Below are 22,176 nucleotides of genomic sequence, written 5' to 3'. Positions count from 1 at the left end.
CTCATAGACTGCGAGGGCCGGGGCTATTGGTCTGCTAATAGACCAGAGCTGATTCCTCGGGATAACTCCGGAAACCCTTTTGAGATTTAGGAGCATTTTTGCTACCTGGGAGTCCCATTTCATGTTATTACTCAGCCTGACTCCCAAGTAGTCAAATTCTTCCACCACCACTGACACAAACCCATTTAAAGTGAGATGGACTTTCCTAGCCTTTTTTTTGGAGGGTAGCACAATAAGCTTCGTTTTGGTGGTATTGACAGTTAGCTCTCGCTCGTCGCAAAACAAACTGAAGCGATCAAGCAGTTTCTGTAAACCCGATGGCGTTTTAGACATCAGGAGAGTGTCGTCTGCGAAGAGGAGGGTAGGTGTTTTCTCCCCGGCCAGGACTGGGGCATCCGCAGGGTCCTCCCTCAAATGGTCTACCACCCCATTGATAAAGAGGGAGAACAATGTCGGAGCCATCACACAGCCCTGGCGAACCCCTCTGTTGATTGGCACCCTCTCTGTTAGCTGGCCTTGGGTCCCCCATCAGATTCTGGCATGATTGTCTTCATGGAGCCTAACAACAAACTGCAAAAGATGAGACGGGAACCCCATATCCAACAGAACCTTCCAAAGCTTGTGTAGCACTTCGGGCTCGCCCCTACTAACTGGGGTCGGTGTATGCGATGCTACGTTCTCCTCGAATAGACTTACTGACACAGGAACTTTAGGTAATGCGGGCTTTATTAACTTAAATGTCCTTTTCCTGTGTATCGTTTTTCTATAGTAGGGCAGGGGGCTTTCAGACTCCTCAGACTGTCTGTGCTGGCGCTTCTCAATAGCGGTCCGGCGTTCGTCCCGGTGTCTTCTGGGACTGGTAGTCCGGGCCTCTTCCTCCACGATGTCGTGTAGTCTCGTCGATACGAAGGGAAGAAAAGATAGCACCGTTTTAGTTTGCTGTGCTGCCAAAAAGGCACAGGGAAGGGAGTGAGGGAACACACGTGCACGAAAAGTCAGCTTGGGTCCACAGTGCCGGGGTAGTGAAGGACGGGTAGTGCACAGGATGCGTATAAGGTGCCTTTACGGGGGTTTAGCCCACTTAAATCCCGCCCAACCTGAAAGCCTTGATCGTACCTCTGGTAGCCACACTTCCCTTGAAGTGTGGCTGGGCGAAGCGCCTTCCGGTTGGCCTCCTGGCTTGTTGGGCTCGTCTCCTCTGGATCTCCGGATTTCACTGCTCCTCTCTCCGTCCCCTTCTCCGGCCGTCGCCTCCTTCCTCCGATGGTCTCTCTCCTCCTCCGGTCTCCACTCCGCCTCCTGACTCCGCTCCGCTCCGCTTTCGTCTCCTCTCCTCTCCTCTGCTCCCGCCTCTCCTCCGACTTCGTCTCCGATCTCCACTCTGCTCCGCACTCTTCCTCTTCTCCGCCTCGCCTTCCGTCGCTCTCACCTCCGTCGCCTCCGGGTGTAACACACACCTGTGTGCTTTCTGGGGCTGCCTTTACCTGGGATACGGGGGCGTGCCAGTTGATGTAGTCCTGTTCCAGCTCCGCCCAGTTAAAGTAACAGGGCTCACCACTCTCTTCTGGCTCCTTGTTGCCGAGGATATCCGTGTTTCTCCAGGCCCCTATGTGCTGGTTAGAAAGAGGTGAAACAGGTAAGCCTGGCGGATCCGGGTCCTCCCCGTTACACCTTGTCACGAGGATTACATCAAACGCTGTTTTTAAATCAATAAAGGCCAAATATAGGCTACCCTTTGCGACGGACACAGATTTCCAGCATACTGCGCAGAACCTGAAAACCTGGTCCATCGTGCACACATTTTGCCTAAAGCCCGCCTGGAAGTGGGTCAGAATATTGTCTTCATTAAGCCATGTCCCTATTCTATTAACAATGACCCTGCCAACTACCATCTGAATTGTATCGATTAGACTTACAGGTCTGTAGTTGGCAGGGTCCTCCCTATCACCTTTTTTATATATGGTTACAACCTCCACGCCCTTCCATGATTCGGGAGCAGGGTGTCCGTACATGATTAAATTCATTATGCGAGCAATGAGGATGGACCATAACTTTGGGTCGTGCAGAAGTAAATCGCCCGGCAGCCCGTCCGGGCCTGCCGCCTTGCCAGGTATTATATTTGTGATAGCGTCCTGCACTTCCCTGGGGACAAAAGCTTCTATCTGCGTTTGGGTCTCCATGCTAGGTTCATTATGTGTCCCTGTTGTTTGTCCCGGATCTGCTTCCCCACAATACAATTTTAAAAAATGGGAGTGCCACTGTTGTTCTGTTATATGGTTTAGTATTGGCTCCGCCCCCCTTCTATCCAGTTCATTGATCGGGTTCCAGAACAGAGTTGAGTCTTTTGCATTGGCAGCAAACGTAAGTTGCTGCCAGTGCTCCTCCTCCCAATCGCTTTTAGCTGCTTAGATACTCCTACTATACTCCTTCCTGGCTAATCTTACTGCTATCGGGTCCTTTCTTTTGATGGAGGTTGTTATTATCTTCCTCTTTTCCCTGCATTCCGCCGTATACCAAGGAGTACCATTCAAGGGTCTTCAATTTATTTTGGTAAGTCCCCTGCTCTCCCGTATAATAAAATAAATACCAATTTTATCTATTAGATTCTTGTAGGAATCAGCTAATTTAAAATCTGAAAAATTAGACTGTGCCAGCCTGCCCGATGTTAGACCTCTAATCTCTGCTTGTACCAGCTCTTTGATACTAGTTAATTTTTCCTCCTCACATCTTACCCTACTCCATTTCAACTTCCTGTTGCAATTTGTGGGGATTACTTCTTTAGTGATCATCACAGGACCTTTCCTTATTTCAGTCTCACTCCCCCAGTTGATTTTCATACATAGTGGGTTGTGATCACTATCCTGTGATTGCCTAACCTCCATATCCACCAGGCTGCCCCATGATTGGATGTCCATTAGTATATAATCTATATGTGATGGAGAACCTATTCTGTTGTATGTCATTGCCCCATTAGGGTCTGAAACAGTTCTCCCATTGAGAGCCCGTAGATTATGTTCTAATGTTAGAGCATTCATTTGTATTGCTCTGGCCAATCACGCTTGTCACGTGCAAATTTGTACTGTTTCCGTGTTCTTATCGTTTCTTCATGTTTAATTAGTCTAGCATCAATCTCTTCTCTTTGCTTTTTAATGAAATCCTTATTCTCATGTTTCTCCAACTCATTATTCAGGTGCTCTATTTCCTTTAGAATCTCATTTTGGTCGATCTCTGCATACTTGATCAGTATGCAAATCATGTTCATGGATGCCTCTAAGTTGTTTGTCGCCCACTCCTTCAACATGAGGGGGTTGGGGTTCTCAAATGATGGTGCTATAAGAACCCTCAACCCCCTTGGCACCCTTCCTACTTCTTTGTACTTCTCCAGTGAGCGTTTTTCCCACCATTTAGTACTCTCAGTCCGTATATATATATATATATATATATATATATATATATATATATATATATATATATATATATACACACACACACTGTTTGTCAAATCATGTACACAACACAGTCCAATCCTTTGTGTTTGCTTTATTCATTGACATTCATTTTAAGGATCACATAACAATATGTATATATACAAGATTTTCCAAATTTCGTTCTTGCCCAATGCATTTCGGGCCGTTGGCTCTTCTTCCGGGGCTCAAATCTAAAACAATAAAAAAACAACTCTCAACTCAAAAATACACTCTTTGTGTAAGGAATTCCCTATTATCACAGTATTTAGGTTTACACATCACCAGTATAATATACATTTATATATTCCCATAAGGGGAGAAGCTTCTACAATTCAATCCCTAGAGGGGAGTTTTGACAGAAAGAAACTGGGAAATTAGAATAAGATGACAAAAGAAACTAAAATGAAAATGTAACTCTAGAATGCCCTTATCATGAGAAAATGTGTACCTCTCATCACCAATTAACAACTACTAATATCTTCAACACACCTGACACTACTTCGAAATTCTCTTCAGTCGATTCCTAGACTTATACGTTGTGTAACCCAAATAATTTCGTCTCTGTGGTAATTGCATCTGTTACTGTCTTGTCGCGCAGTTCCCATGCGTTTAGCCTCCAGTCCAGTCCAGTCTTCGTCTATGTTCCTTACCCCAAATCCTTGACTTAAACGGTGAGCGATCTGAGATACCCTTTGCAAGGTATTCTGCTTCCTCTATGATCTGAATCTCCCCCACTGGAGTAAAGAGGTAATCAAGCCTAGAAAAAGTCTTGTGTGCCCATGAAAAGTAGAAGTAGCTACAATCTAGTGGGTGATGCCGGCGCCAAAGGTCCGTCAGTCCAAACGATCTCGCAAACTCCGCCTGTGGGGTAGACATATAGGCGCTGGTTGTTGCATGTGATCTATCTTACCTTTGAATGATCACATTGTTAAAGTCTCCATCTATATTGTGGATTGAGGTCCGAGTCTAATAGTATCTTGGCACCAGCGTTTAATGTCTTGGGCTGCAGTTGCGGTGGGGCATAAACACTGACCAGCGTGATATTGCGCTGTCCCCATGTACCCCGGACCGCTGCATACGTTCCACCAGAATCTAGCCAGGTCTTAGCTACTTGGAAGGGCAGGTCCTTCTTGATGAGGATGGCCACTCCATGAGCCCCAGGAGAAAAATCCAGCGTGCGCCAGGATGAAGCCCCCCTCTCTATAAACGCACATTGGGTACCTCGAAGGTGAGTTTCCTGTTGGAGGACCACGTCTGGCTTGTTTCTCTTAATGTATCTATTGACTAGTCCCCTCTTAATCTTACTACATTCCAGGTCAACACGGTATATGGTGCATCATGCATTACGTTTGTGATTCATGTGCTTCCCATGAGGAGTAATACAAAAAAGGGGAGTAATACCTTCCCCTGACAACCCCCGTACGACTGTTGCTGGCCCTGTATCCTGAGATGCCTTGCTGCTGTCCAAGTTGAGAACATATAGAATCTGAAAAAAAACCAATTTTCCCACCCCATCCCTAGTTCCCCACCCCACTTTCACCCACACCCTACCCCATTAACTGTCAACATGACAACTAAGCGCTGTGCTGTTCAAAAAGTCTGTCGATCCCACCCGTCATCCCCACCCACCCCTAGATAATATTTAAAACAATAAAGGATATAGTCTTTTTCAACAACAAAGAGTGTTTCTTTTTTTATTTTTTTTTATTTTTTTTATTAGCAAGTTTTTCCCATATTTTTCATTACAAACAGGGCACGACAATAGCATTTACTTTACAAATATCTAATCATATTGACAACAACAAAAAAAAAAAGAAAAAAAAAAGAAAAGAGAGAAGAAATAAGAAAAATAAAAGAAAGAAATTAGGCAACAAGTACAGTGTTTTGTACATTCAATAAATAACGCAAATTAATAGCATTTTTTATCCTTTTCCTTCTAACAAAGATGTCTAACTCCGTCCTTCAATCCAGACTCTCCTCCTTCCATCGAATAAGAGGTCCCCAGATCTGCTTACCAGTTTTCCTACGCCTTTTCCCCTTTCTTGCGTAAATTTCTATCTCCAAATTATATATTGAAAACAATTTTGCCAGCCATTGGTGGTATGATGGTACTTTAGGATCCAACCATGCCGATGCAATAGTAAGTCTTAATACTGCCATAGCCATAAACAAAAAATATTCCCATATCTCGCCAACTCTGCAGCTACTCTGTTGTTGATCCTCCCCTTCTTCTTTTACCCCCAAGAGTATAATTGAAGCTGTAATAGTCAGATCTATTCCTAGGTTTTGGAAAAAACCCTCAATATTTTTTATCAATGATTGTAAATGAGGGCATGTTGCAAAAATATGTAGTAGATCTGCATCGGGATCCCCACACCTGAAACAGTTAATTCCCGTTATGCCACCCCACTGAGCTATTTTTGCAGGCGTATGATATAAATGAAATAATGTTTTATAGTGTTGTGCCTGTAAGGGTGCTGAGCATAACAATGTGCATCCCATTTCTAAGGAAGTATCAAAAGTTTCCTCACTAATGTTCAAGCTAAGTTTCCACTTGTTTGTCCATTTCTCTATGTCGTCCTCTCTTGCAGCCAGTAATTCTGCATAAAATCTCTTGATGGTACAGTCCTCCCCTGCCTGTATCACTTCCATAATTTCATTTTTATTAAATCCTAGCGGGCCGCCCTTCTTATCACGTAAAAAACTCCTAATTTGTAAATATTTGAAAAATTGCCTTCTATCTAATGCAAATTTAGTTTGTAGTTCCGAAAACTGGTAGACTCCCTGTTGTCCCATGATATCTCCAACCTTTCTAAGTCCTTTTCGTTCCCATTCTCTCAATATACTCCCCGAAGTAATTTCCTCAGATAGATTCGGATTTCCTTTCAATCTTGTGTAGGCATTATATCGGCCTAACCCAAATTTTTTTGTAAAAGTTTTCCATACTGTATATGCAGCAGTGAGTGTCTTGAATCGTGTTCTCTTGTAGTAACTGGGTTCAGTGAACCTCAACAAAACATTTTCCACTTCTGGTCCTAATAACAAACCATATATTGCCAATGAACCTAGCTCATTCCCTACTTCATATTCTCCCCCACCCACCAGACCCAACATATTCTGAAAAACTGCTGCCCAATAATAAAACCTTAAATCTGGCAATGCCCATCCTCCCCTTTCCCTTGGCAAAACCATGAACCTGAGAGCTCTCCTGGTTTTCCCCTTCGACCATATAAACCTATTAATCATATTTTCTATTCTCTTAAACAGATTGTTCTCAAAAAGTAAAGGGATAGCTCTGAAAAAATACAAAAATTTTGTCAAGACCAACATTTTTATCACATTAGTCCGCCCCAGGATTGTTAAGTGCAAATTGTCTATCCTATCTAAGTCCTTTCGTACCTTATTTATTAAAGGATTTATATTTGTTTCTACTAAGGTATCTAACTCAGCCGATATGCTCACCCCCAAATATACTCCAGACTTAATTACTCGCCCATCTGTACAGGGGGTGTGGCAGTTCTTTATAATCTGCGTCTTAGTAGTGTTGAGTTTATAACCTGAAATTCTTCCAAATTTCATGGCTTCCGCTTCTACTTGGGGTATAGCCTCCGTTGGGTCTGGTGTAATAACTGCAACATCATCGGCATATGCCAATATTTTACAATGGCCCATCCGTGTAGGTAAGGGTTTTATTAAGTGACTTGCTTCTATTTTTCGGATTAAAGGATCCATATACATTGCGAATAGCAATGGGGAGCAAGGACAGCCCTGTCTTGTGCCTCTCATTATCGCAAATTGTGTAGTAACCCCCGCATTCACCCTAACCGAAGCCGCTGGGTTTACATATAACGCTTGTACTGCCTTAAGGAAGCCCTTTTTAACTCCTACCCTTTCCAGTGTAAACCACAGATAGCCCCAGGAGACCCGATCAAATGCTTTTTCTGCATCTAGTAACATAATTGCTATCGGGTCCCCTGAGACTGCTGCGGCATCAAGCAATGTAATCACTTTGCGCGTGTGGTGGGTGGTACCTCTCCCGGGTATGAAACCATGCTGATTTTTGCTCACCACCCTATCTATTATCCTGGCATATCTTGTCGCTAATACTTTAGAAAAAATGTTTGTGTCCTTGTTCATTAACGTAATGGGCCTGTATGAGCCAGGTTCTTCTGGCGGTTTCCCTTTTTTTAAAATTATGACTATCTCGGCACCACCCCAGGTCTTAGGTATTGAGTCCCCGCTTTGCGCTTTTAGCATTGTCAAAAGCATATCTATTTTTAAAACCTCCCAAAACACTTTGTAGAACTCTATTGGAATCGTGTCCGGGCCAGCTGCCTTTCCAGATGGTAAGTTTGCTACAGCATTTCTTATTTCTTCCTCCACAAAGGACTCATCTAATCCATCTGCTTCCTCATCCGTAAATCTAGCCATAGGAATGTCATGTAAATAGTCCCTGATTTTCCCAAGATCAGTCCTTATCGGCTCCTCGTATAGCTCCTCATAGAAAGATCTAAAGACTTCCCTAATTTTTCCCGTCTCTGTATGTATCGTGCCAGAGGGGTCCTTAATCTCCCTCACCCTACCTAATGCTTCCTGCTGTCTTGTGCGAACTGCTAAAGTTCTTCCTACTGTTTCGCTAAACTCATGACATTTTTCCCTTTTGCTAATATAGAGTTTTGCAGCTTTTCTAGCAATCTCTCCTTCGGCTTCACTTTTCACTTTTAACAATTTCAGATATGCATTTTCTACAGGGGTTCCCCTCAAAATACATTCCTCTAAACCCTCCTCAGCCTTCAGCACTAGCTCAGCTATTTCCGCATTCTTCCTTTGCTCCTGCTTTCTCCTATATAAGCTAAAGCTTAAAGTCTCTCCCCGTACCCCCGACTTAAATGCGTCCCAGACTACCCCCACAGAAGTACTACCCCTATTATTCTCAAAGAATTCTTTTATCCATGCCTTCATATGCTCCACATATTTTTCTTCCGATAGCAATGCTCTTTCAAAAGTCCATTGAGTTGTCTGGTTGGTGATTTTTAGCTTTCTCACCATAAGAATTAGCGGGTTATGATCACTTAAAATTCGGGGAAGCCTATCCATCCTGGATTCTGTTAAAATTTCATTTGAAGCAAAAAAATAGTCCAATCTCACACATATTTTGTGTGGGGCAGAATAATATGTATAGCCCTTATTGCCTGTCATTTTTTTCCCCCATACATCATATAAAGCATTATTTTTTGCTAATTCTTGAAGAGCACGACACATCCGCTTTTTTCTGCCACAGTACCTACCTAATGAATCTAAGCCCAAGCCATCAGCCCCATTGATATTCAAATCCCCAGCCATTATAATTCTTGGAGCCCAGGTAGCCAATTCCACATCCAAATACTGAAAAATTTCCGGGTCATCCTCAGTCGATCCATATACACTTATTAACGTTGTCCACTCCCCATCAATCCTACATTCCACCATTGCCCATCTCCCCCATTGGTCTTGTGCCTTTTTCCTCATACAAATATTTTTATCTCTGGTTAATATAGCCACACCCCTTTTTTTAACATTTTGGTGTGAAGCCACCAAAACCTGAAAACCCAATTGCTTCAAAAGAAACTCTTGTGAACTCAAAACATGTGTTTCCTGAATAAAAATAAAATCTACATTCATTTGCCTCAATAATAGTGATACCTTGAGTCTTTTTTGGGCTTCATTTAGCCCACATACATTCCATGTTACGTATTTCGTACCCATAAATAATTCTCTATGGTTCTGTTATTTACCCAGTTACACTTAAGTTCATACTCAAACTTTATCACTCTATACCTTTTTATTCTTATGCTTTTACTTCTTTGCAACCTGGTTTCACACATCTTATATCTTTCTATGTCTGTATCTACTTTTTCTCTTGCCCCTGCATTTGCTCTCGTTAACAATTTTATAATTCTTTTTTGTCTTTTCTGCCTTTTTTGCCTTGCCGTGCCCTGTTCCTCCCCACCCTTAGACTGCACCCCTCCCCCCCACCCTCCCTACTGGCAAAGAGGTCAATAATGACCTCTGTTTGACAGCCGATACCCCCCAGAGGACCTCTCCATTCCCACCCTCCCGAGGTGTCATTTTAACCAATCTATACCCTTAAATATCATTTTCTTGTACTGCTCCACCCTTATATTCTTCTTACATTTTATTGTTTCTTTTTCTGTGTAACCAACTCTGTTTGTCTAATAGCTAATGCTCTCTCATTTTGCGCCTTCCCCTCTCTTTGTGCTTTCGTTTCTTTTAAGTAATTCAGGTATTCTTGTGCCACTACCTCTGAAAAAAAAACTCTGAACTGGCCGTTATGACCAACTTTAAGACGGCATGGGAACATTAGGTACACTTCGCAACCCATATTCTGAAAGGGCGTTATTAGCTGTCTCATTCGCCACCTTCTCTCCACAGTCGTGTGGCAAAAGTCCGGACGGGTGAAGAATGTTATACCCTTATGTGATCGCTTAGCCATGGGCTTTGCTTTTTTGATTATTTCCTCTCTTAGTAAGAAATTCCCAATATATACTAAGATAGCCCTTGCTTTCTGATTTGTAGCTTTCTTCTGCGTTAAAGGGAACCTATGTGCACGCTGCACCTCTTTGTCCCAATCCCACATATCAAGTTCTGGAAATGCTCCCTTCAGCAACTCAACAACAAACCCCCTTATGTCCGAACCTTCCTTCTCTTCATCAACGCCCAAAATTCTTATATTATTCCGTCTCTGTCTGTTCTCAAAGTCTTCAAGTTTCCACAAGACATCAGAGGACGTTTTTTCTTGATCATCTTTAAACTCCTGTAGCTTTACCACTTCCTCCTCCACTTTACCTGTCCTCTCCTCAACCTCCGCCAGCCGCTCAGCCATTTCTGTATACAATTTATCCACCTTACGTAGAGACCCTTGTATCTTTTTATTCGCCTGCTCCGCTCTTTGACTCTCCTGGCGAGCCTCTCCCTGGATCTGCTTTAGAGTCGAGAACAGAAGCTCAAAGTTTGCCGCGTTATTATTTTCCTGTATCTGTGGGCATATGTGTGTCTGGAGGTGTGATCTGCTTGATTGATCAATACCTCCAACTGCGCCTTCAGGATGCATCTGTGAAGTTGGCGCATGATCCCAGTCCAGTTTTTTCGCCACCCCGGATTGTGTTGCGCTTCCTCTTTTCTTCGTTCTTCTAGAGGTCTTTCCCTTAGCACCCTTTTTTCTACTCAGCTTAGACCCCAGGTTTCGTTTTAATATAGTATTGTGCTCCTGAATTGGCTCAGACTCTAGTTCTGACGTATCTATCTGTGAGGTCTCTGAATCTGATGCACTTTCCGCAGTTATATCTGTCTTATCAGAGGATAGATTAGGAGTCAACTCATCTGGCCCCTCAGATTCAAGCTCTTCCCTATCATCATTGTTACCAGTAAAAAAACAATCATCACTGGGTGAGCCGGTCACTACTGGGAGAGATACATCTTTTCCATCCATATATTGATCATTTACCCTCCTATTAATCCCTTGGGAACTATCCTGCAACCCCTCCACATACATAATAGTGGTATTGTCCTTACTAGCCCCCTCACCTTTCCTATGTGTAGGGGTAATTGAAGCGATTTCATTTGTAGTAGCAGCATCGCTCATAACGATAGTCACAGGTTCAGACATAATTGTTACTCCATTATTGCTATCCAGCTCTAACAGGATCTCTTTTGGGTCAAGAATGCCTTTATTTGCGCCAGACACGCCCTCTTGCTCCTTACCTACCAACTCTACCACTGCTGTCAACAGGGGTACAGGCTCCATTACCCCTCGAGTGGTCGGTTTGCTCAGTTCCCTCACACCACTCGTTTTCTCAAAGATAGCCATCGGGTGTTCTGCATCTGAGGATGTACCAGCGTCTGCCAAGCCTGCCTGAATCTTATTTGTATTTCCTTCCTCCACCATCACCAAGGCTGACGATGTTATTGTCAGCCGACTCTGATTCTGCTCCACATTTACTGCCAGGCCGGTTTCTTTAAAACTTCCCGCATTCTCAGCATTCTCATCGCGACCCGGTAACCCAGCGCAATCCGGTACCTCAATTAGGTTGTCTCGCACTTCCGCCTGTCCTTCCGCCTGACCTTGACCGGCAATCCAATCAGGAGACTCCATTCTCCCTCCTCCAATAGGATTAGCAGACTCCATCGAGAGCTGTGGTTGGCCAGAATCCGCTACAAACCTCACCCCGGGAATTTGTTCTGTAACCTCCGTCAGAACACTGCACTCGCCGCTCCTGACACTCGTACCAGGTATGTCGGGGGCGTCCTCAGCTCTAAGCCCCGGAAATGTTTGGAACAATGTCTGTTGGCGGAGGGATGTTTCTTTTGCTTTTGTGTTTGCTTTTGTTAAACCTGCCTCTAGATTCCTGCCGGCGCCCTTTTTTAGCGCCTCTTTTTTTTTCCTTTTCTCCGTGGCCTTGTCTTTGTCTTGTTTCCTTCTCTCTGCCACAGAAATTCTCGGCTCTTCACGATCTTTTAGGGCCTCCCTTCTTAGCTGTGCCCTACGTCTTGTCCTTACTTTAAGGGCCACCGAAGGGTTCTCGGTCTCACTAATTAGAGACTCCTCTTCCTCTTCCTCTGACATATCCTTGGCAGCTCGTGTCGGGTTTAAGGCCATATATTTCTTTCTTTCATGCCAAGCCTTCCACGCTCGCTGTATAGCCCCTTCTATTGGCGCCCCTATTAACAGCCGCAAACTCCAATATTCTTTCTGGAGGTACTACAGAGCTTGCGATGCAGACCACTTAAACCCCCTGGTCCAAGCCGGAAAGGTCATAAACATACTCTGATATCACTTCTCAGTTTTCTTCTCCCAACAATATGGCCGATGTGGGTACTCCTTTTCTCCTTCCCTTTGCCCTTCATTCATCAGGGTTTTGCAGTTTCTAGCAATAAATCCGATCTCCAATTCATTCTGAAGAATCCGTAATCACCTCAGGAGAGTGGACAGGAGCTGCTGCCTCCTACGGTCCGTCGGCAGCCATCTTGCCTCCAGAATTTACAATTTCAACAAAGAGTGTTTCACCTCTTCTGAGTGCAAGCAAGTCTAAGGGGGGGCCTTTTTGCATGGGACCCATCTCCGATCTGCTCCTGTAGCGTGCCCGTTTTTTCAGTCCTCTTCGCCACCTTTTTCTTGCTGCAGTTGGTGGAGATTGTCAGACCCCTGCATCTCTGATCCCGGCTTTTCTGCACTGTTGATAGCTCTTAGGAGCGGGTGATCACTGTCTGTGTCCCCTTGGGAATCTTGGTCAGAGTGGTCCGTGTGGGTACTGTCTCCTTGGTTCGAGTTCCTGTTGATGACTCGGGCCTGACTCGACTCTCCATCGGAGGCTGTTCTCCTCCGTCGATACGGGGTTTCCCCGTCTGTGTACTCCCTATAGGCTTCTTATGTCGTCCAGTAAGCCGCTACTTCAATTTTATCCTCTGAGGTCTAGGCTCTCACTTTGGTGGCGTCGCTCTAGGTCACACCGCATTGTTAGTTGCCTCTGTCTGTGGTCTAGGACGTTCTTCTATCCATGCGCAGGCATCTTCCGGAGTGTGGAAAAATTGAGTTGAGCCTTGAAAAATAACTTTGAGTTCGGCCGGAAACAGGAACATATATGAAATTTGTATGGCTCTGAGTTTGACCTTTTCTGAGTCAAAGGTTCTTCGCAACTTCTGTACTTCTCTAGAGTAATCCAGGAAGATCATAATTTTGGCATTGTCCAGTTTGAGTTCTCCCAACCGCCGCGATTGCCTGAGTATTGTGTCCCTATCTTGATAGTTAAGACATTTTGCTATCAAGGGACGCAGGGGGCTCCCGGCTCTGGTCTCACATTTGGCATTCTGTGTGCCCGCTCAACGATGAAGCAAGTGGAGAATTTAGCTCCTGGGAGGACTTACCGCAGCCACGCCGTTAGGAAGGTGATGGGATCAGAGCTCTCCTGTCCTTCAGGTATCCCAATAAAGCGGATGTTGTTTCTCCTTGCTCTATTCTCTGTGTCGTCGACCTTCTAAACCACTTCCCTCATGTTAGCCTGGAGCTCTTTGATATCAGATTGAAATTTGAGGGTCATGTCTTCCACTTCCGAAATGCGAGTTTCTGCTTGGGTTACTTGGTCTGCTATGTTGCGTACATCTTGCCTCAGAAAGGACACCTCCGATCTTATCTCTGCCATTTTACCTTTGATGGCCTCTCTCGAGGCATGAATTGCTTATAGGATGGCCGCATTGTCTGAGGAGCCCGTGGCCTCTCCTGAGGGTTCTGTTTGCGGCGGGAGTACTTTTGTATATCTATCCATCTTTCCCTGTTTTTGCTTCTTTGGTTCCTTATCTCTGGCCATTATGAGATCCGACAGGAGTCTGTTATCTGTCGTACCACCGAAAATCGCACCTTCTCAAACTTTAGCTTATGAATTTTCGCCAAAGGGGACAGACTGCCCTCAGGAGTGTTTCTGCAGTTTCGGTCCCTTTCTACCATAGATGTGGACCAGTTCCTGTCCTGTCCTCCGCTCTCTGGTAGTCGTTTCAATGATTATGGGGCATTTTTCCTGCCCCTAGCCGTGTATTTATATTCCAGTCATCCGAGGACAGATCTGGATGTTGTCTGCCCCGTCCATGGCAGGCGCATCATCCAGCGCTGTGGACCCTCAGAGGACGACTCCACCGGCACATCTCTCGCTCCCTCTAAGGACAATAGGATTGAAGCCTCAGTTGTTGAACTGACTGCAGGCCCCTTCTCATTAATGGACTGTGCTCCGTGTCCATTTCAGTGGTGCCCCGTTTGCTTCTCACTTTTCGCTTTTGAAAGGCGTTTCAGACTCACTATTCACCTCTCCTCGTGTGTTCCTGATCTGAATAACAGGTATTCACATCCCTCTCCGGATTCCTTATGGAAGCCTGTGTGGCCTAGGTGTCTCTGCTTTGGTCGCTCTAAGGCACCTCTGAATGGGGCCTCTGGGGGTACTTCAGGCAGGCATGGCACTTCTTTTAGGCTCCCAACTAGTCTTCTGCAGCCCCAGGGGACGTCCACTCTTCACTCCCCCTAGCGCAGACTCTATCACCTGTGCTCGAGTTGGGTTATCACTTGTGTCGCTGTTCCCCCAGGGGGTCACTCGCCGCCCAAATATAGATTCTCTACCTTGCAGTCGGGCCCCTCTTCATTTGACTCAGGTGGAGTCCCTGGGTCGCTCGCCTCTCACTAGAAGGTCCCACTAGATCGGACACCCCCCTTTGTCTCTGGGGCACTGCCTCACAGCTCCACGCTCCACTCTTCTGGCTCTCAGCACTTTTCAGCGCTTACTTCTTATGCGGCAGGAGGCCCAGGGAGTCTCCACGATACAGCGGGTCAGGGCGACAAGTCCGGTCCCCGGGTGCTTCTCAGGTTTGCCTTATGTTGGTAAGGCCTAGCGGTTATCTCCATCATTCCCGGGTCTGACATCGTCAGGATCACCTCCGTAAGCCCAAGTGTACCCGGAGAAAGGCACTTAGTTCCGGGTTCTCTCTCCGAGGGGAAGGCGGATGATACTTGCTCACCTTCCTCCGGTTGCCGCGGCTCCACTTCTTTTTTATTTCCTGACCGCCTCCGGCCTCTTGATGATCTCTGCCGCAGGGTTTTGGGCCACCCCAGTGTTGATTACAGCTCTCGGGACAACGTCTGCAGCAGACCCCCACACACTCCGACCAGCGGTTAATGTTCACTTTCGCCGCCTTCAGTCAGTCCACCATGAATTGCCAGGCGGCCGTCCTGGTTTGCAGCTCGAGTGCGGCTGCGGGGTGGCACTCGTTTCCCAGTTCCCGCACCCAGAGGGGGAGGAGGCTGCTGCTCCCTCACCTTCCTCCACTTTCCATGTCTCAACGTCTGCGACTGACCATTGCACCCTTCGGTCTGCAGGGAATGTTCATTTCATCACCTTCAGTCAGCCCACCCCAAATCTCAAGGTGGCCGTCTTAGGCTAATGTTGCGCAGTTAGCAGGTCTCATCGGCCATCTTGGCTGCTCACGCTTGTCTCCATTTGAACGGCGCTGTCTCCCCTAGTGTCGGAGTAGCGCTCTCCAATGCGGCTCTGGTCGCACTCTTGAGGTGTCTGGGCTCGTTGACACCAGAAATGGGCTATAGATGTGGGCTTAGAGGACAGGATTAGTGTGAGGATCGGCGACGGGCAGCCGGAGCTCCGGCGGATTCATCTAGTCGGCCATGTTGCTAGCCACACCCGACAATAAAAAGGGTTTTAAACTTGTTTTATTTTAATCCCCTGTACCCGCCCTCAGGACTCTTACTAGTCTTAGGGGTGGGTCCGGGGAATGACACGGCTGGTTGTGGATTGTTGGGCATTCTCTTAACTGCACATGAGGGTTTAGCCGTCTGTCTCTGGCCAGCCAAACCCTCATGCATAGTGAAGCTCTCTCCAGCCCTAGCTGCGTTGCTGGGGCTGGAGAGACCAGGTAGAGGCTCCCAGTCTGCCTGAGAGCGCAGGTTGCCAGCCCTCAGGCCAATACCGACGCTGCTTTCATGCAGTGTCAGGATTGGCCACAGTGCATTCTGGAGCCTGTGCCCAGAGGAAGAGCCGAAGAGTGCGATGCGGCAGGAGGCGGCGTTGTTCAGGTAAGGTTTTTTTTTTGTCCTCCAACACATCTCTCCCCACCTCACTCCTCCCTCTTCTGGCCTGCACCACCACTTTGAGGCCGCTACTGCCTGCCTCACATTTCCAGTGGCCTTGATTAAGGTAAACGATGTGTACTACCCCTGGCGTTTTGATAAATTGACATCCATGCGTAAATCTAGGGCTTGTAGGCTACCTCCAAAATTTACATGAATTGGGCCTGCATTTGCCCACCTGAATGCACCCTTGGCCCATCCAGATACAAAATTCCTGGAACATGAGCAGCAGAATGGCACATGATAGCCGCATCAGGAGCTATGTTATTAACGGACAGATCCTGGTTATGTATGGTTGGATGTGTGTTTTGTAGTTTTAGGTCTTCCCTGGTCTGGAGGTACTCTGTGGGTCTACCAGGTGCTTTATCAAGACTATTATTTTCATTTGAGCTGCCAGAGGCTTACTTGAACCTGAGCACTGCTTGGACCAAGGTGATCCTTCTGCATATATGAGGATTTGGAGAGCCATTTGAAGACTAGAATTAGGGGCCAGGTGAATTGTACAGTTTTTTGTGCAACTTGATCGTAGGTCAGATTTGAGCAATGTTGTGACCAATTCTGGCTGGCGGTAAGTGGACGAATCTCAAAAGGTTGTATAGATCTACGTGGACGTAGACCATTAATTGCACATGAGAATGTATTGAGTGATGAGCAAGTAGGCTGGTGCGTGAGTGATGTCCGAATGATGCCCATTGCATACCTCAAGACAGTAGCACCCCTTACGAACCAAGGTACAACAATTTAGCTGCTTTGGGGGAGCCACATGGCTAAGTGATTCCATATTGAATTGTATATGTCTATATTTTTGTCATGGGAAATTTGATAGTAGGAATTTTTCAGGCAAGTTGGTGGAAATATGCTAAGGAGACAACAGGGCTTTTGTGTAATTTTGTTTTAGTGTCACTGTTTTGTTATCACTCAAAGGCCATTGGCATTATTATGCCTGCTGAGCTTCCCGGTGTAGATTGAAATGGCGGCCGAAGCATCGCTTTCCGATAGCACTACAAAGCACGGATTCATAGGGCCATGTTAGTCCGGGCTTGGGAAGGAGTGTTTCTGGACCGGCTCATCTGCCCAGAACAGATCCTTGGAAACTCGGGCAATACAACTCCATCACCCGCCATTCCCTAGCACTCACCCGAGCTTCGCTGCGACTTCACTTTTACTGGAACCACGAATCCACCCCCGTGTGCTGTGTGGGGTGGTGCGAGCGGGGACGGCCTCCCCCGCGCCGCGTACAGTGGTAGCGCCCGCCTCCCCGGTAGTCATGTGCACTGTTCAGCCAGGCCGCCGCCGCCGCCGTCGCCTCTGGATCCTGCTCGAAAGCCTTCCTGCGCCGCAGCGCCCGTGAACCCGGACCCGGCATCCGCAGCAGCGCATGAAACAACCCCACACAGAGCGAGTCCGAGAGCGGCCCGGCCTCGGCGCTCCACCATCATTCTCCACACGGCCAGCGGAAGCAGTGAGCTGCTGATGTCAGTTAACTCCGAGAAGTCGTCCTCGTCTGAAAGGTAGGGAAACCCCCGGCATGGCTGCCCGGGGTCCTTGCAGAGCGGCTGCCACCAATGTTTGTCGTATTCATCGTGTGCCACTGCATGCACACTGGCGGCAGGAAACCATGGAGGGGCACAGCACAGACGTCGCGCGCAATGCTTGCTGCGTGCCACTGCACAGCGCGTCTCATCGCCTGCGCCGGTACTGGATACCTGTATTCAGCGCCAGGCAATACTGATGGGTCCCTGAGAAGACTACATACATAGGAGACCTGTGTGCACCCACACGGTGTCGGCGCTGATGCCCCATCCCCATTGACAGGCGATGTAGGGTTCCTGCATGCACAGTCCGCCCTAGACCGTGTTGATGCCCTCATCTCGCCCGTGGGCAGTATATGGAGGGGCAATGCATGCACAAAGGCAGGGACACAATGTGGTGATGCTTCATCGAACCTATAAGTAGCCTATGAATAGACACTGCGCGCAAAGAGACAGCGGCTGCTTGTTTTGATGCCACCTTCTCTCCGGGAGAGGAGCACGAAGACAAGCTGTGCTAATGGTACCTTTCCTTCATGGAAACGATGCTGCTGTCAAGTTTGCTGATGCTGTGTGTGCCCTATGTGCCGGGTATGTGCGCTGTGCGTACTAAATCTAGTGTATTTTGCAGGAGGGCTTGATTTTTGTTGCATGAAGTCCGAACCACCGCAGCATGCAAATGATGTCCCAACAGCAGTGTGCTGCGGATGTCAACATGTTGGGAGAGCTCTTTGCCTAATTTTATTGTTTGCTTCTGGCGCTGTCCGCCAAGCTGCAGCCTCTCCCCGCCCCTCAACTGGTATTCTGTTGCCTGGTGTTCTGTTGTTTTGCCTTTGCCAGGGCTTGCTCCTTCATCTGTTTCAGACACACGAGACATGAGGCGTTTGTTGTAGAGAAAAGGGAGTGGTGCTCGTTGCACATAGCATTGGAATTGCACGTTAGTCACATTCTGCGAGCGGGCTGCTTTGCTTCTCGAGGTCCGTGTTGGGATCTAAACATGCGATGCCTTAAGGAAGGCTTCTTGCCTGCAGGTGAAGCCGCCGTGACTCACTAGGGTTTTTAGAGCGATTATGGCAGCTGCCGTTCAAATCGCAGCCTTCGCACTTGCTTCAGCCTTCCTGACAGACACGTAACCGCCCAGAGAGAGAGAGAGAGAGACCACTCTACACGTTTTCGTCCGTGCATCTTTTTCTCAGTTTAATGAATTAGCTGCGTCTCTATGGCTGTCCACAAATCTAGTCTGTAAGCACATCACATTTCACGTTCCCAACACAGCCGTCATTTGGATGTTCAGAATGCACATCACATACGTCTCCTACACAAATTCGTTGCCATTATGAATGCTTTGTCAAATTGGGCCTAACACCACCTTTTAGGGGATGCCTCTAGCATTTGTAGGCACGCTTTACAGGGACGAGCGCGTGCGCAAGTGAACCCATGCCAAAAATATATTTCAGAAGATGTCAGAGAACACCTATAGGACTAGACCTTTAATAAATGGTGCAATATGGCCTATATGTAAAGGATCTGATTGCTGAAATCGGCATCACCACGGAATTCTGCGTGTTCTGTAATTATATATGAGTGAAGCTGCAAGAAATGTCTGCGCTTATGTTTTCTGTTTTGCGCTATGTATTCTGTTTTCCAATATGGAATATCAATTCCAAACGCCTTCTATGTGAAGGTAAAGATGCTCTTGTTCTGCAATCTAAGATTTGTGCTGCTATTCTTTAGTCGAAGTGTATTAAGTACTTGCTTCTCATAGTGGACTTTACCAACCATGTTAAAAAAGCCTGCTAGTTTCCGTTCCACAAAATTGCCATCAAAGCAACACAAACCCGGAAAATTCAAAATGTACCTTTTATTTACAGAGAAATCTAAATTAAATAAAGTAGAAATCAGTAAATCATGTTCGGCATCTAGCCACCAGGCACAGTTGGTTGGCAGATGCCGCCTGTGTGTTAGGTGTGAATTTATAAGTTCTGCTGTTAGTTTATGTAATATACCTTTCGTAAGGCAAGCAAGCAACACTAAGAAACAACTTTTTGCCAGTCTTTAAAAAAAGTCCTAAACATGGGCGTCCGGTTTGAAATGGGGTTCTGTTTTTCTCACTCCTAAAAGCAGGTGCACTATTACTTTAATGTGTGCAAGACTATGATTCAAGGCATTCAGCACTGGTGTGCATGCACACAAGCATTCAAGTATTGTCACTTATGTAAAAAGTCAAGATAACCTGCTTCCATCAGTGTGTTAGTCTCATAAAGCCTTACAGGTCCATAGCCCTGACGGTTGATTCCTAATCAGTCCTTTGAGCTTAGGGTGTTGAAACCTATCCTGTATTTCAGTGACAAAAGCCAGGCGTATAAAGTATATTTGCTATGTGGACAAATATAGCCGCAAAAAATTGAAAAGTTAGAAATAAGTATTATTGGAGTATGGGTAGGTTTTTGTCCTTTTTATGTTCTTGAGTGATAGCGCAGCTGTCACCAGACCATTATGTGATAATCACATGGGGAGGGGGATTGGCTCCACAATGCCGTGAGCCGGTAGTACATGTTTTGATTGGGCATAAGTTGTGTGCTTCCACTCAAAAATTGCTTGCTCCCCATACATCAGTGATACCTTTTTGTTTAATTATCCAGATGCCTGAGCTTGAACTTTCAGGGACACACACAACACTGTAATGCTATTGAAGTGTCTTAGAAACCAAGATACATTTTTTTCCTCTGGCACCAGCGCAGATGGGAGGAGAGCAGTTAATTACATACGTGGATGTTTAGGTTGGACTTGACAGTGTGACTCTCACCTGACCCTTTAACCTACACCAGTATTATTTTGTGTTTTTGCTTCCACACAAATACATATCCCTTCCCAGGCTGTCTACTTGTGATGCTTCACATTAGCATGCAACTCTCCTTTAAAGCCAGACCTGTTGTCATTGCCAATGCTTGTTTTCACAATTATTAGGCAAGTCTGTTTTACTTCTTATTTCCTTTAATGCAGGGGACTGGTTTTTATTGGACGTGGGTGGAATTTGGAAAGTATAGTTCCTATGTTGATAAACTTTAAGTTGGATCTGTCTAGCGCTTAAACTAACAGAGTTCTCAGTTAAGGTGTTTGTAGCGATTCAATGGAATCTCATGTAAGCTAACCATATGCATCATGCATACAGTCGCATGTATACTAGTTACATGTGACTGTGTAAATTTGTGCACTGTGGTTCCAGCTTGTTAAAAGTTTTTAAATATCTTTGTTGACATTTTATAGCCAGTGTGTTGCTTTGTTAAGGCTAAGTTAATTCAAAATGAGAAATGATCCAATAGTACGCACATCAAATAAATGCTAACATTTTTAACATCTTAAACCTGGATATCTCAATAGCTGACTGTCCCACTTCACAGTATTTTCCCTTGCCATGTTTAGTTTCTGTACCTTTATTCTCGCACCTGCCTTATTGTTTCAGTATAATATTAGGGAACTCCAGATGCCGGTTGCTCTCAGTGTGTTAGGTTCATTTATTGCCGCTAGCCTCTCACATAACTCAAGTTCAGGGCTCAGTCAACACCTCGTTCTCGAGAACTAATGCTGTTCTACCCAGCCAGGTATTATTCAAAAGGGCACAGATTGTCAGTTAATTGTGAGGTCCATTCCACCACCTAGAGGCCTCCTCTAGAAAAGTGCATAATTAAGCTTCCTGTGCCTGTCGCCTACTCAGATTGTGTTTATCTTGGCTTCTCTTTCTTCATGTCCACTGCCAGCCTACAACCCTAAGGGTTGCATGTGAACTTCATCTAGAGTGCAGCAATTCGCATGATATTTTCGACCTTTTTATTTTCTTTAAGCTTCTGAAATATGACATTTATAACTTACAACATCCTGCCATCTTCAAAAATGCAAAGCTCTTCGATTAGTTTTGTGGCGCCATAGATTCTTGCCAGATGAACACTGTCTCCTTCCACACTTTGACTGAGAAAGTGCCTGCACGTATAGTTGGCTATTGCATTTTCGACGGTGCTGGGTTGGGTGACACGCATGTATGATATCCGTTCGCTCCAGGACTCGCTGTTACTGCTCTTTTAATTTGTACCCATAATCAGTTTTTTAATTCCCTTTTTGATGTGTTCAAACGCAGTGTAATGTATTAGGCTGTCCTCATTTGCATAGAATTTTACTGTGATTAGGCTTTGCACCAGCTTGTGCGTGGTCTTGCAGAGCTTATCATGCACAGTGTACCACGCACACACTTAATGTTGGCCTTATTATCTCTTCTCGCATGCCTGTCGTTTAAATAGTTTATTCCTCTATCAGACACAGAGCTGTAAAATTCCATTTAGTTACTCTTCAGGTACCCATTAGGAGCAGAGTGACTGCCGCCATATTGTAACAGTGGGGGCATGTGAAAAATGACTAGTTAGGCACTTCTGTTGTGTGATTTGGAAGCATAGACCCAGAATAAGTACTGCAACCACCCCAATATTAACATTTTATTTCTAAGAGTGATTTT

General features: G+C 45.9%; 1 protein-coding gene across 2 annotated transcripts in view; it reads left to right on the top strand.

Annotated features, from left to right (window-relative positions):
* Positions 1-22,176, top strand: part of SRPK2 (SRSF protein kinase 2) — a 760,208-nt gene that overhangs the window by 196,345 nt on the left and 541,687 nt on the right. Inside the window, exon 1 of one of the 2 annotated variants that reach the window (XM_086967042.1) lies at positions 17,106-17,654. The exons of the other annotated variant lie outside the window; for it this stretch is intronic. Within the exon in view, the coding sequence (XP_086823168.1) occupies positions 17,617-17,654 (38 nt within the window). The 5' untranslated portion in view covers positions 17,106-17,616. Of the gene's footprint in view, positions 1-17,105; positions 17,655-22,176 lie in introns of those variants that run through there. 2 annotated transcript variants of the gene reach the window in all.

Source organism: Lissotriton vulgaris, chromosome 1_1, assembly GCF_964263255.1.
Source record: "Lissotriton vulgaris chromosome 1_1, aLisVul1.2, whole genome shotgun sequence".
Classification (NCBI taxonomy): Eukaryota; Metazoa; Chordata; class Amphibia; order Caudata; family Salamandridae; genus Lissotriton; species Lissotriton vulgaris.
The sequence above is the reverse complement of the archived record's forward strand: the minus strand, read 5'-3'. Positions and strand labels throughout refer to the sequence as shown.